The sequence below is a fragment of the Tachysurus fulvidraco genome, chromosome 15 (genome assembly GCF_022655615.1).
Source record: "Tachysurus fulvidraco isolate hzauxx_2018 chromosome 15, HZAU_PFXX_2.0, whole genome shotgun sequence".
Classification (NCBI taxonomy): Eukaryota; Metazoa; Chordata; class Actinopteri; order Siluriformes; family Bagridae; genus Tachysurus; species Tachysurus fulvidraco.
The window spans coordinates 7,257,686-7,273,097 of record NC_062532.1 but is presented as its reverse complement, the minus strand read 5'-3'; the positions used below and the strand labels follow the sequence as shown (position 1 = coordinate 7,273,097).

The following is a 15,412-nucleotide window of genomic DNA, read 5'->3' as shown; positions in this document are numbered from 1 at the left end:
CTTCAGGAGGCGGCGAGCATTACTTTTGCGAAACTGTGACATGCTCATCTTCCGAAAATATTGCCAACGACCCACTACGGCAGCTGGTTTAGTCCAAAATGCACAATACTTTTTGCAGTTAGGTATATTCGATCTCGCACCGTATTCTCACCACAAACGGACCGTACCAGAGTTCGTTTGAAAGCGTACCGAGACCATCTCTTCAAGGAGGTCTCGGTACGCTTGTTTGGTGCGCACCAGAGTTCGATTGCTGCATTCTCACCTGCCCAAACGAGCAATCGAACTCTGGTACGATTCAACCGAACTAAACAAGGCAGATGTGAAAGCACCCTTAGGGCTGGGCGATATGGCTGAAAACTATATCACGATATCAGTCATTCATATCGGTCGATATCGATAATTATTGATTATTTTTTATGACCCATTTAAAATAAGGACCAGGAGAAAAATTTATTACATTTAAACATTTTTATTTTAAGCTAAACCTTCCTCTGATCATAATCCCCTCAGTTATTAAGGCAGAAACGTCAACAACCAGGAAAACTCAAATAATTAAAATGTAAACATAAAGTTTAAAGTCACAATGAACACAACTATTATCTCTTAACATTTAAGGTGCAAAATGAAAGAAAATGTAAGAAATGCTTAAAGTGTAATAAAATAGTTCAAAGTGTTAAATATAAACACAGGGAAACCTGAGAATTTAGTGCAAGTTTAGTGCGAGGAAGTTCGCTAGCTGTTCACCTTCTGGTGAATAAAGTGTTTTAAAAAATGTGCAGTGTTTTGTAAACATAAAACTGAGGTAGACTGAGATTAGGGCTGTAGGTGTTTTCTTTACTTTTCGATTTGAAATGACCCCAAACCTTGGACAATTTCTGTCGTTTTCTCCTGTTCGTTTCTTCTCTTTGCTCATTGCCGCACTAGCACGCGCCCTCAAATCAAAAGACCGCTAATTCCTCGCGTCTCCTTCCGCTTTGACGTAAGCGCGTTGTCACGCACACAATATTTGCACAAGAATGTGACGTAAGCTTTAAAATGAATTAAGAGGCTTCGAGGCAGATGAATTTGCCTCGATGATTTTTGTAATCGAGTTACTCGAGGAATAGTTTCCACCCTGAGATACATTTGTAATATAAAAAACAAACCTGATACACTACAGTAACATTGTTTGAAATATAAAACCTGCAGAAATATGAAAAAGTAGCTGACTTTTCCTCTTTTACTTACAATTTCCTCGCTCACTGCGGCGCTCATTTTCTGCTTATCAGTCGCCGGTTACTGAAGCGGAATCTAGCAGACCAGCACGAGACAACAATATGGCGCAGCCAAACATGATACTGTTACATGATTGGGTGTTAGCATGTCGCTCCCTATGTTGCTAGGTTACCAGAGAGTGATTGCCTTTGATAATGCAACCAAACTTGCTTTGCAACATCGTTTTTCTTTCGACGAAGGATAAAAAGTATCGAATGTTTTATCGAGCACATTTTTTATCGCTATCGTTCACGTGTCTATCGCAATACATATTATCGTTTTATCACTCAGCCCTAGTGTGACTTGATGCACCTTTTCACAGATCAGAACAGTTCCTTGTTCAGGTAAAGGAAGAAACATTCTGGGTCCTGGGTGAGTGGAGATTTTGATGATGCTGGCCTTTGTTTGCAGTCGGCTAGCATGCACGATGTCCTGTGTCCATGATGCGTTGTGCTGTTTTCTCAGGTGTAGCCAGCATACCACACGGAGACACCATATGTGTGTATGCTCTCAACAGTGCTGTGAGGGAAGTCTGGCCTGTTTCAGTTTCCGTAGCAACAGTAGTGTTTGTTGTGCTATTTCATCAGATAAGGTGTTGTTGAACCACGTGAGCTCCTTTAGAGTACACTCCAAGGAACCTGATGTTGTTTACACTCTACTACCTCACCATGTATATGCAGAGGGAGATGAATGGAGCTCCTGACGTCTACGATGATCTCTAGTTTTTGTGGTGTTCAGGACCAAGGTGTTTGTGCGAGACTTAATCAGATGTTGACACGTGTCTGTGGTTTTATAAAATTCTCACTGGAATTGCATTTTGATGTTTTAAACGTCTGACCTGTAGGTTTAGACTTTAAACATTGTGCTGCTTTGTTATTTATGACCACTGGATAAATAAATACATACAGGTGTTCCTCTGTAAGTGGCACACATTATGCTTTAAAACAATACACCTACAACCCAATCACAAAACATCATTACTTAACTCTAACAACAGACTTCTGTACTTCTCACCCACTTACAAGGTGAAATAACATTACCCTGTACTATCGGTCTTGCACTAGACTATATTCGCCTTTTCAGTTCTTGTTGTGTCTGAATGCTGCGTTTGCGGTGGGCAGATGAAAAGAAAAAGCTTTAGTTGAACATTGATAACACCGTGCTGTATTGTTTGTGTTGCATCCTCAAGTGAGCAAGCTGTTTGTGAAAGCAGTGTACCAAGTTAAGTGTGTTGTCGCCGCTCCTGACATCTCTAGAGGATTATTTAAAAAAAAAAAGGCTACTATTCTATAATCAGATTATAGAATAAATTAATCCTATGGTGCAAACAGTAGGCCGATTCTGGCTATTCTCCCTAATACAGTGAATCATAAAATTCCCCACCATTTAGATTTTTCGTCTGTGCTGGAGGCGTTGTTTTGCTGTATCTGAAATTGTTATAGGTGTGATCTCAAACAAGTGGCTTCATATTGAATTTGTTGTAACCTGCTGATGAACCAATTAGAATTTGATCCAAACCGGGTCAAGGTCACAGCAAGGTCTTTTTACACCTGGTCACCTCATGCGTTTTCTGTGATCCGATGGTAAAAAGACGTGTAAATGCACTTCGAAACGTTTGGAGACGGATATAAATCTGATCGTTCACACCACTTCGGGAGGTGGTCTGGGACTCATTTCAGATGATACTGGACAGGTGTAAATGAAATGTGGTTGTTCTCATTCGTCAGCGCTATTGTGATCCTCGCAAGTGATCCTTCACCCAGGTGTCTCGTTGGGTCTTAAAACGCAGCAAGTAGTAAATGCTGTTTTTTGTAGCATAATCGTCAAACACGTTTTTTCGTCTTCTTTTTGATTGCATTCTGAAAACCGCATACACCAAAGTGTTCCATTTCAATTACCCCGGAAATGAGGTCAAACATATTTGCATATTGGACGAGAGTAGAAAGATCAGATTGATATCCGATTCGCCAAAATGCATTTATGTGGCCTAATGTAAATGGAACAGTTTTAACAAATCAGATAGCTATCGGATCAGAGAAAACACATGAAGTGACCAGGTGTAAAAAGGCCCTTAGTTGGGTGCCAGTATTGATGTCTGGAGTGTTAAGGTTTGATCTAATGTTCTCATTCTACCTATAATGTACAGATGATTCTTCAGCTTTAAACCTACCATTAATCTGATGACCTTGCTGTGCTCCATTCCCATCAATACTGATGTATTTCGTGGTATAGTGGATGCAATAGGTGGTGTAAACCAGTCAAGCATTTAAAAACAGTTACAAAGGCTTGCTGTTCAAAAGGAAAGGCATGAACATACAAAATCAAACCGTTGCCTTCTGACCATTTAACAGGGACCTCTGGGCTTATTTATACTGTAGTGTCTGAAGATTTGCATTTACCTGGTGCAGGGGTGTATGGTTTTAGTGTCCATATGTCACTGGAATGGAATCCTGTGTCGGAATATTTCACTTATTTGAAATAGCAAAGATTACTAGTAACACTGAGTAGGCCTGAATCTAAATGTTTCCTTTTGCACTTTAGTGCCAGAACATACGGAGTGCAGTTCCTGCCAGCCTCAGTCTGCCGATTGCAAACAGCACCACCTCTGTCGAATCCTGCGCCATCAGCAATGCCAACTGGCGCAGAAACCGCCAACGCCCGCCACATCTCAGCCGGATTCAACTGCTGAAAGTTTAGCGCCGTGTCGCGGCCCTCGCCGCCATCCTGGGAACTCAAGTGCAGCTCACGTCCATTCACAGAGGGAAGCAAAACGCTGAGGGGCCTGAAGTATTCTGCACCAAAGCTCACGTCTCAGGTATGACCATTTATCTCACTGTATCCACAATGTCACCCATAATGCCATTTATTGCACATTGATTTTCTCATGAGTATCTATTTAGCTAATAGGCTAAATAGTGTCGTCTAAAATCTGACAAGTGATGATTGTAGTGTTTTGTATGGAAACAGTGCATGGGGCATGCTAATTTGAAAACATTGGCTTATGCAACACGTTGAAACTTAACGCGACATGTCTTCTGTAATCTATTCAGAAAAAACACTCTAACTGCATTGCAGCCAGTTCACTTAGAATATCTTAATAGGACATTTTGTTATGCACTGATCAGCCATAACATTAAACCCCTGATGTGTAACATTGCTACAATGACACCTGACAGGGGCTGGTGATACATTAGGTGTCAACACCTCTGGGTGATCTTTGTATCCATCTTGAGCAAGGGGTAAATTGTGAATGCTAGAGCCTGGTCCAATGAATCAGGTTTTCTTTCAGCTCTGTTTGTCTCTTACCTGAGAGAGTGATGGCAGCAGGATGCACTATGGGAAGAAGGCAAGACTAGAGGAAGTGCTTGGAAAGTTTTGGGTCCTTATTACTCTGACATGTACCACCGACCTGAACATTGTTGCAGGCCAAGTGCGCCAGTTTATTGCAATTCCCCCCTTCAGCAGGATAATGTGCCTCGTCATGCTTCAAATTTGACTTGGCCTCCATATTCTGTAGATCTCAGTCTGAACAAGCATCAAGCATGGTGGTCAAATTATGTCTCGGTCCCAGATACCACTGCACATCCTGAGCTGTTTTGGCAGCACAATATATTAGGCAGGTAGTTTTAATTACATTTTAAATACATTACTTATCTATGTACTGTATTGAGTTATCAGGATACAGTAGCATAAATATTATGGAGGAGCATGCAGAGCATTAAACGTACTGTTAAATTTTTCAGCAAGATCGAATGAGATGCTAAATTATTAGAATTTATTGCTTCACACACTCTTTTTTTTTTTACTAGCTATTTATTTGTTTGTTTGTTTATCTATCTATTTATTTATTTATTTCTGTGCTGACTGCAGGTTGACCTCTGCTTTGTCCATACCACGTGGCTTTTTGAATCCACCCAAATTAAAGTACATTATCCTAGACCAATCTGGCTTTTACCCTTGCTTTGGTTTAATAGATATTGCTAACAGATGAGCGTTAACATGAGCGCATTTGGTACTGTATGCGTTGTGGTTTCTACCTTTTGTCTGAGTTGTGAAAGGACTAGATTGTAAATCTCCTGCGCACAAAATGCAAATGCTTCTTGGGTGTTCGCACGACCCTATAGCTCCTAGTGAAATGATGGCTTACATGATTAATTTTATTAGCACTTGGTCGCAATCCTCATACCAGCATGCACCCAAGTCTGAGCACAGTAAATAACTTGGTCCTGCACAACATGCAAAGCAATAGATGAGTTTGTTTGGCAAAAACATCTGTACTGTCATGTGCTGGAATCAGTTGAGCTATGTTTTTTTTCTCTCTTCTAACTGTTAATGGAATCGCATCTACTTTCTCCAATATAAATTGTTGTTTTTTCTATATGCTGCCCCATGTAGTAATGAAATGGATGTTCCGTTCATTCTGAAGGTATCATAAAGTTTAGCTTTAGGTACCCAGTTTTAATATCTCCTAATGCATTATTTGTGAGGTCCTTTATAAATGAAACGTTATTATTGTGCTTATAGTGACAACATTGGCATATTACAAGTATATTTTTGTTGTTTCTTAGGCATGGCTCCCATTCGGGACTCGGTCAGCCACTCCCCTAACCCAACAGGTGATACTTTATTTTTGTTGTTGGTTGCTAATTTTAGTGTGCCTTGGGGGTGTATGTGGGGTGGGGTGTGAGGAGTGTGTAGGGGTGGGGGTGTGACGAGGGTGTGGGGATGGGGGTGTGAGGAGGATGAGGGGATGGGGGTGTGAGGAGGGTGTAGGGATGGGGGTGTGGTGATGTGATGGCGGTTATGTAGCACTGCTGATTGATTATTTTCATGAAATAGGGCAGTGTAACATCCCAGTAAGTTTGTATTTGACTATATATATATCAATATCTATATGTCTATATAATTTATGGTCCTGTTAGGGTCGGTCCATGTTTTTTCCTCTGTCTGCAGGTATGCAGAGTAAATGAAGGCCCTGAGGTAAATCACATCTTTCCCCACATGCATTGTGTAAAATGCTATAAGCTTACAGGGGTACTATTTTTGACCCCTTGCTATGGCATAACCAGAAACCATGCTATTACAGATAAAGCAGTGGTCAGACCAAACCCAAATTAAATTTGCCTGCCGTGAAGGCCGGTTCTCTAAAATGGAAAGGGCACAGACCCTGTGAGGCTTAATTGTTTACGAGGACAAAAGTGATCTTTGAATTTGACTTTTGAAGACTTTTGCTTTGCTGCTTTACCAAAAAAAAAAAAAACACTATCTGGAACTCAGTAGATGGAATTGAATTCATTTGTGAAATGTGGGTTACAACGATTCTGCATATAAACAGACAGACCTTGCTAAAAATTCGTTAGGTGGGATGTACGGTACCTCTTAATTTTCTTCCATTGTGTGGTGTTTTAAGCGACATCACTTTTCTACACTTTTTCTTGAAAACGTTTACTGCTGACCTAAATAATATATGAGCATCCTTGCTCTTTCTCCTGTGTTTTTAGCATATGATTTAGAGACTGATCTTATTTGGCTGATGCCAGTTCAGTGACTCTATTGTCTGCTGTTCAGAATTATACAGCACACATGACTGGTGTGCTTTAGGTTGCTTGAAAACTGCAGGAACACCTTTTTTCCCCATTGTATTCATCAGTTTAAAATACTCAGAGATTAAGTAATTTTAGCAATTAATTCACATTGAATCGATTTTGATTTAATGAAAAATAACGATGAATGCTTAAAAATATGCCTTCTTGCTTATTGTAGGCTTTGACTGCCCAGTCCTTTTCCTTATTGTAATTTCATTCAACTTCTGTCTTTGTCACTTCAGAAGGTCTACTTGTTTCCTTCTTTTTATTTTGTTTCGTCTGTTGCCAAACCTAACTGCTCTTCAGTGAGATTTGGCAGCCATTTTTAGAGCAGCAAGCACAGACTCGTAGAAATAACTTACTGGAAAAAAGAAAGGAATGCATATTTTGACTTGAACTTGCATGTTGAGTATCGTCACCTCGTTTGTCTGACCGGTGGCAAAGTTTTTTTTCTTAATAAAAATATCCGTATACCCTTAAAATATGTGCGCTCTCACTCTCTCTTGCTTTCGTCATTGTATTCACTTTATTTGTTTGATCCTTGGTCATGCTGCAGTGTCATGCTGCTTTAACAAAATGGTGGGCGCTGAGCTTCGTATTCAGCCAAGCTGGAACAAGACGCTTCCTGTGGTGTGAAATGTCTGCCAGTTTAATACTAGTTGCGTAGTATTAGAGTCTGGGTCAGTGAAGATCTGTGGCTTATCAACTTTACTGAATTTTCCCTGTGTGTGTAGAGACTATCTATTTTAAAGCACTTTGACAAATGCCAGAATCAATGTGTGATCTGAAGCAAAACCCTTAAGTGTGTGTTGCACGTAATTTTTAAAGCTTGTACTCATTTGGCTTGTTCTTTAAAAGCAATTTTAGTCAAAATGAAAATAGGTAGCAATCTGAGAACGATTGAGAAGTGGTACATAAGCGTAGATAAGAAGAAAAACATGGAGAAAGACATGCATGCTGATAAAGAAATCCCACAAACCAATCCTGAGCAGGAGGAGGAACTTGTTGTGAAACGAGGTGCGACATCCGTGGTATGGACGTGGGTCACTACTAATGCTAAATAAAAGAAAAATTAATAAAAAAAAGACGAGAGCCTATTCTTTATTTTTAAAGTGTTAAAGTGGTATTTAATATATTAAGCACATTCCTTTTGTTGATTTACCTGAAAAATTATTATTCCATGATATATACCGCTACCACGAAATAAAATTACTTATTCCGTGAAACAGATTTTTGGTCATTTCGCCCACCCCTAATAGCTAGGAAATTTTAGCTGTGCTGATATGTAGGAGCATCTGACTTCATCCACTTCAAAGCTGTTTAATGAGGGCAAACTAGATAATAGGACGAGGATTTTAAATTGCTATGATGGAAGAAATGTTTTAAGTAAGTTATACAAAATACTGTTATCAAGTAGACGTTAAAATTGTTCTTTAAAAAATTTTAAGTTATATATTGTCTAAGGTTATCTTGTTCTGAAGGGTGGGTCTGGGTGAGCACTGTGTTACTATTATAACTGTTTTGACTGAATTGTTTTGTGACTCTTGTGATCACTTGTGTTTGCAGGTTTGGATCACGCTGGTCTGGACCCTCAGTATGAGAATTCACCCTGGAGCTCTGGCTCTCCCTGCAGTGACTCAAACAGCAACTGGGGCAAAGTGATTGTAGACAGCTGTGATAAGGGAGCCTGGCCTTCCATCACTGGTAGTGACCCTGAGCTGGCCTCAGAATGTATAGATGCTGACTCTGTCTCCAGCTCTGGGTCTGAGAAAAACCTCTGCATGATGGCGTCTGGGATTGCTGGCGGTGACAGCAATGGCAATAGGCAAGGAAGCAATCAAGGTTCTCATTTTATGGTTGCAAAAAGCAGCAATAATGTGGCTAATGGGAGTGTTAAGGGTCCTTGGGGCTCAGTGCTAAGCACAAGTCAAGGTTCTGGAGAGAGCCCCAGTGACAAACTGGCAGAAGGTGGTCATGGAAAAATGAATGCATGGGGTACCCAAGGTCCCTCGACTAATGGAGGTGTAAATCCAAGCACTTTGAACCCAAATGCCAACCATGGTGCCTGGCCTGTTCTGCAGAATGCTGCTCCCAACTCCCACGGAGCTTTAGGCAATGGGAACGGGGGTGCCAACACTCAACGAAGCACCATAGGTCAAGTGCCCAACATGCAGAGTGTTAACTCTAAGATGTCTTGGGGAGGCCTGCAGGAAAAGGTGGTCGACCCTGAAGTCAATGGTACAAGCAAGGTCATAAGTGGGCAGCCTCAAAACCTTAACACTGAATTTAACGGACCAAATAACACTACTAACCCTTTGACCTCTAGTTTACCAAACTCTACAGGCTCACTGCAGATGAACGAACGATCCTGGCCTGTGAGCACAGGGGGAACCTCTCAGCTCCAAACTTCTCCTGTCTCTAATGGCACTTCCATTTCACAGAATGGCAACGGCGAGGGGATGAACAGCGGGTCCTACGGTACAGCATGGGGTGCTCCGCCCAGCACTACTTACTCTGGAGACAAATGTTCTGTCCCAAAAGGCCAAGCTGTGGGCGACACTGTGAATGCAACTCTAATGCAGTCCGGAACTAATGGATCTTCTGTGAGCGCTGCTTCTTTCAAAAATAATAATAATAATAACGGGATCATCAGTTGTGGAGGAGGCTGGGACTCTCAGTCCACTGCCTCTCAAAATTTGACTTGGGGAGCAGGCAACAGCATCGGTGCTGCTGGAGCCTCATGTCCCTGGGGTAGCACCTCCTCTTCCTCGTCATCCTCCTCAACGTCTTCAAACACTGGCACTAAAGTCTCGAGTGGGGAGTGGGGCTCATTGCCAAGCAACAATCAGCATTCCAGTGATGGCACAAGCGAGAGCAGGAAGGGAACAAATGGGTGGAAGTCCTTGGAAGATGATGCTCTTGGAATAGGGAGCGGTGGTCAGTCATCCCAAGGCAGCACATGGAACAAATCTACAGGGAGTGAAGGAAGTGGAGAAAGCTTGGGAACTCATAGTGATAGGGATGGACAGCGCAATGGCAACCGCAGGAGGAGCAACCAGCAAACTTTGGTACAAGCAGCTCTCTCAAGAACCGATATGGACCCAAGGGTGCTCTCCAATCAAGGATGGGGACAGACCCCAGTCCGTCAAAATACTGCCTGGGATGTATCCAGCTCTGAGAGGAAGACCGCAAATGGGTCCCAAGGATGGGGTGGCGTTTCACCCCAAACGTCAAGCTCCCAAAGTGGATGGGGAGACACACCCAACACCAACACTAATGATGGTGCCTCTGGATGGAGCGAGCAAAAGCCTTCCTCTGGTTGGAGGGAGACCAAAGCTCAGAATGGCTGGGAAGACTCTTCAGCTGGCATGAACAGGGCTAATTCATCTTGGGGTAACTCCAAAGATGACAAATCATCTTCCTGGAATAATGGACAAAAGACGAAACAAGGTTGGAGTGGATCTTCTGGGGAGGGTTGGGGTGGAGAAGGATCAAGAGGAAACCACTGGGGGGAGGCACAGAAGTCTGGATCTGGAGGGTGGGATAGTGACAGCGACCGTTCCGGTTCAGGTTGGAGTGAGACAGGGCGTTGTAACACCAACAACACTTGGGGAGGAAGCGGCAGCACTATCACTCCTGACCAAGGTGGTCAATCAGCTGGATGGGGAGAATCTGTGAAGACTAACAATCAGAACCAAGGCTGGGGTGAGCCAATCAAACCAAGTCACTCCAGCCCAGCCTGGGGTGAAGCTACAAAATCCAGCAACCAGTCAGAATGGGGAAAAGGCCAGGATACCAACATAGGGACCTTCAGATCAGGAAATGGCTCTCAAACTGTAGCCAAAAACAAGCCGACTGGATGGCTGGGAGGTCCAGTGCCTGCTGCTCTAAAAGAAGAGGCGCCAACAGGTTGGGAAGAGCCCTCTCCTGAATCTATCCGGCGCCGGATGGAGATTGATGATGGCACTTCCGCATGGGGAGATCCAAACAAGTACAACTATGGCAATGTGAACATGTGGAACAAGAACAACTCTGGAGAGCAGGATATTTCAAAGCAACAACCACCTCCTCCTGCCCCAAGCTCCATGGGGCAAAAAGAGAAGAGCTGTAGCTCAGGTATGGTGCCCTTTGCCCTTTTTTCCCCTCTTATTTTCCTCTCCCTTTTCCTTCCCCCCCTCCTTGTGCACCAACAGTGACTAACAGTCTGTATTTATTCACTGCTCTGTAGTCATGCCTTAGGAATTCTCTGCACACTGTCCTCCCACCTACATGCACACTCTGTTCTACTTCCCCTCCCCCTTCATCCTTTTCAGTACTTGCACTAGCTAACAAAGCCATAGTGTCATGTCATGTTCCTGTCTTCAGTGCATACTTGCTTTGTAAAAAGTTTTCTTTCCTAACAGAAATATACAAGAATTTGTTTGTAAAGTGAAATTTGGCGATCATGCATACACACTCCGATCGAGAGGTGTGTGTTAAACATGTCAAAACTAGCCAGATGTTTTTAGCATCGTTATTAGTTTTCATAGTTATGCAACAACTTTTGCCTATTATGAAGAACCTGGAGAAGACCATTAATAATGGAATTATTTCAGTAGTGTGTACATATTAGGAACAGTGTCTAATAAGGTACATTTAATATGGTTCAACCAGTATAAAACATTTTTTAGTAACGGAGTTAATAAACAAATCTGAAAAAAATAAATAAATAAAAATTAGCAACAATAATTGGATATGGAAAAAGAAGCCATGTAACCTGGTTTTCTGTCAACATCCACATAGTCATCAATTCATCAATATCAAAATGTGTGTTCATTGCTTTGGTAGTTTTAATTTTATGTGCTAACCGTCCTTTAAAGTGGTGCTGTGTGCTTGTGCGTGTTAGGCAGATTTGTATCATAGCCACAGCTTTGAAAGGTCAACATGGTGTTTCTCTGAGCTTAGCTGTACATGATGAGAAGCAGGCTAAGGTTACAGTCATATGCTAGCAACTTGAGCAGGGGAGCACGCTGAACTGAGCTATTTCCGTCAGAGAAATGCAGGACATGCGCTGAATGGTGAAAGTGCAGGAACCACAGTGTTCCGATGCAAACTGATCCAATCCGCAACACAGGAGAGTAAACATGGGTTATGTAAGTGTTTTATGGATGGGTGGTTTATTGTGAGGGCTGGTGCTAGAGGACAGCGTTGTACTTGAGCATAATCTCAGAACTGTGCATGGTAAAGAATTAAGACATGATTCATTAAACATATGGAGTACTATGTAATTCTTGGATGAAAGTTCTAGATTACTTCAAAGATCTGTTGCAGATAAGTTTGCTGTGTAGTTTTACTGGTAGTGTAATGGCCACAATTCAATGCCCTGTGCTTTCAGCCTAGAAAAGAGTTGTGATCTGTACAATCCACACCTCACACAATTTGCATGTGCTACTGGTACTAAGTGTCGTGAAGAGTGAAATCGCTACTAAAGGTAGAGGCACTCTCAAAAGTTCACTTTTAAACACCCTATCTAGCCAGCGACAATTATTCCCTAATTCAAATGCTCTATATGTCTACTTCACAAGATCCACCTAGTAAGTACTATAGTGTTTCTGATGTACCACATGTACATGTGCAGGATGGGGAGAACCTTATATTGGGCCTCAAAAAGGGGAGTCTTCATCATGGACAGAACCTGCGGTGGACGTCGGTACATCTGCATGGGGAAAGCCAGTGGATTCCGGGTCGAGCTGGGATGATCCAGGAAGAGAGAACACCGGAAATGGGTGGAACTCCCAACATCAGCACAAATCTGGTGAGACTCTGAGTAAATCTAATATTAATCGGTTGGTTAATCGGTAACGTTTATTATATTTGGGAAAAAAAATTGCAGTCTTTTTGATGCAGCAGATACATGTATATAACTTCCCCGGTGATCTACAACAGTAAACAGTTGTTGTTGTTTTTTTATTATTTTTTATTATTATTATTATTTTTGAGGACAGAGTGGTGTTTTCTCTCCGTTATTGTAAATAATTTTTGTTCCTAATATTTCTGTCATCATGTAGTCTTTTCCTTTCTCTTGATGCTGCAGGACCGAAGCCTGTGCAGAGCAGCTGGGATGGGGAGATGGCGATGCCTGCTCCCTCTAATTGGGGGGAGGAGGAGGAAGAGGTGGAGATCGGCATGTGGAATAATAACACACCACAGGAAGTGAATCAGTCAGGAAACTGGTCCTACTCGAAGAAGGTCCCTCCAAAGGTAGCTACCTAGAGATGTATGCCAGATGCTAGTGTTTATTAGCTTGTGAAGGACATCCAGAAAACTTAATTTATATTTTATTTTTCGAAGGGAAATTAGATTTTTTTTTTTTATTTGTTTGGTCCACTATAAAGAATTTCTTTTGGCTCACCTAGAAAAGCAACGATTAGAGCTTTTATTCGATTTTTAGTTATGCACTTTTATTGAAACAAATGTGGCTTAACATAGTCACTATGTTTTAAAAACAAAATAACCTGCAGTCAACTATATTGGAGTGCTAGTGAAGATTAGCATCAAAATAATCATGTTTACTATTTGCAATTCTTGATCGGGGAGGTTCCGGCGGAATACACACAATAGCCGATGAGCGCAATATAATATACTTGTTTATATACTTTGGTATTATACGTAACCTTTGTGTGTGTATGAGTGTTTATATACGTTTGTTCTTGACTGCTATTTATAATCATTTAATCTTTCCCTTCCAGATGAACAAAGGCACTGGGAAGCCTGACGATCCATGGATGAACCAGTTTGTGAAGCAGTTCAACAGCATGAATTTCCCTGTAAGCATGTTTTCTTTTAAAATGCCTGTAAAGCCCTTTTCACACATCAGGCCCTGAACATGGCTGGGTTGCATCTTGTTTTGTCCAGAACATTCAGGCACAATGGAAGTTAGGAAATGATGTCAAACATGCGGAATGGAGACCGATGCCTCTCGACACGTTTGCTCAAAACACTGTTAGCACGGCTGATTTGCCTAGTTGACTGGTTTTAGTCTTTTGCTTGTATAAATCTTTCAGGTTTCTGCTCTAGTCGTTAGTTAGATTTCAGAAAGATTTCTTTTGTTTGAACAAGGATTTCATTGGAAGCTGTTGAAAAAGAAGCTCTGTATAGCTTTCATACAGCTTTGCCATGAATATAGTTCCATCTTTTTTTTTTAGTCTGAACTAATCCAATCTGTTTTTGTGTTATTTGTAGAGGGATTCTGAAGACTCCCTGAAGAGCAATAAGATGGACATGCCTGCAGGTGTGTGATGTGACTTCTTTTTTTTTTTTTTTTTAAAGATTTTTAAAGAATTTTTTCTTTTAATATTTTGATTTTTAGATATTTTGTATAGTACATTTTATATCTTCCTCATCTTTTATCTACAGGAATGATGGATAAGAGAATGGATGTGGATAAGCATAGTGTTAACATGCAATCAGCCTCACGCCACCCGATCCACAAAGATCCGTCGCCCATCGATCGCAACTCGTACATGGAGAAGGTCAGTGACAACAGCAGTGCCCCGTTTCTCCGCTTCTCCCTTCAGCCTAGTGCTTTTGTAGCGCCCTCTGCTGTAGGTCATATGCTTCAAGCCCATTTTTCCCGCTAGACTTGTCTATTCATGGTGAAATTAATCAGTGTAATAAGACCTTTGCTGCTGTTACATTTTGGGCTTTTCATTATACAGTGTTTATAAAGGCTGTTTGTTACACTGGGGTATTATTTGGGAGAATTTTAAGAATTGGTTATTGCATTCTGCAATTTAATATATATTACTATAGACATTTCAAAATGTACAGCATTTTGCAACAGTATTTTACTTGGAAGGAAGCATAAAAGGCATTTTGTCACATTTGAAAGCATGATGGTTAAAATGCTTCTGAACTCACTGATCATTTATTAAGACTCTTTTCTTAAAACAATAACGTATAATAAAGTGCAATATCAACACCTCAGCTTGGCACTAACTCTCCGCTTTTTCTCCTGTTTTGCTGCTTTCCTCTTCTGGCTTTTTCCCTTCCTTGTCTGTGCCTTTATATGTATTTGCCTTCAGCTGTCTCTGCCCTGTGATAACTCTGTAGTGGATGAACAACAAAATGCACAAAGCTTGAGCTTTCCCCTCTCTAACTCTGCTTCAGGCAGGCAGGTGAGTCGCCGCCTGCGCTCAGGCTAACGTGTAGGAGTTCTGACCTTCGGCTGGTCTGAGAGAAAGTTCATGGCTTTCAACGATGTTTCCATTTGGTGTGTTGAAATTTTTGTTGTGTTTTGTGTTTTGCAGAACGTAAACATGTACAGTGGTGGACACGGAGCAGCACAAGGCCGAAACTCCCAGCAGCCTCCAGCACAACCTCTGAACTCGACTCAGTCCAATTTACGCAACCAAGTGCCTCCTCCACTGCTCCCCTCTCAGGTACATCATCTGTCTTCTGCCATTATTTTGTCATAATCAGTTATGATTATAGTGCTTCTGAATATTGTGAACATTTACTGACCGGTTTATTTAGCATCTGTTATCAGTTCATAACTAAACGTTATGATTGGCTGAATATTTTGGTTGGTGGGC

At 41.6% G+C, this 15,412-nt stretch overlaps 1 protein-coding gene across 6 annotated transcripts in view; it reads left to right on the top strand.

Annotated features, from left to right (window-relative positions):
* LOC113659103 (trinucleotide repeat containing adaptor 6A) overlaps positions 1-15,412 on the top strand; it is a 34,827-nt gene that overhangs the window by 9,286 nt on the left and 10,129 nt on the right. For 5 of the 6 annotated variants that reach the window (XM_047800528.1, XM_027171677.2, XM_047800530.1 and 2 more), the window contains 10 exons: positions 3,796-4,069; positions 5,823-5,870; positions 8,406-10,955; positions 12,457-12,633; positions 12,913-13,079; positions 13,568-13,645; positions 14,061-14,109; positions 14,235-14,350; positions 14,903-14,995; positions 15,128-15,259. In XM_047800528.1, the coding sequence (XP_047656484.1) occupies positions 5,825-5,870; positions 8,406-10,955; positions 12,457-12,633; positions 12,913-13,079; positions 13,568-13,645; positions 14,061-14,109; positions 14,235-14,350; positions 14,903-14,995; positions 15,128-15,259 (3,408 nt within the window). In that variant the 5' untranslated portion in view covers positions 3,796-4,069; positions 5,823-5,824. The remainder of the gene's footprint in view (positions 1-3,795; positions 4,070-5,822; positions 5,871-8,405; positions 10,956-12,456; positions 12,634-12,912; positions 13,080-13,567; positions 13,646-14,060; positions 14,110-14,234; positions 14,351-14,902; positions 14,996-15,127; positions 15,260-15,412) is intronic. The other variant, XM_047800532.1, reaches the window with a different exon arrangement.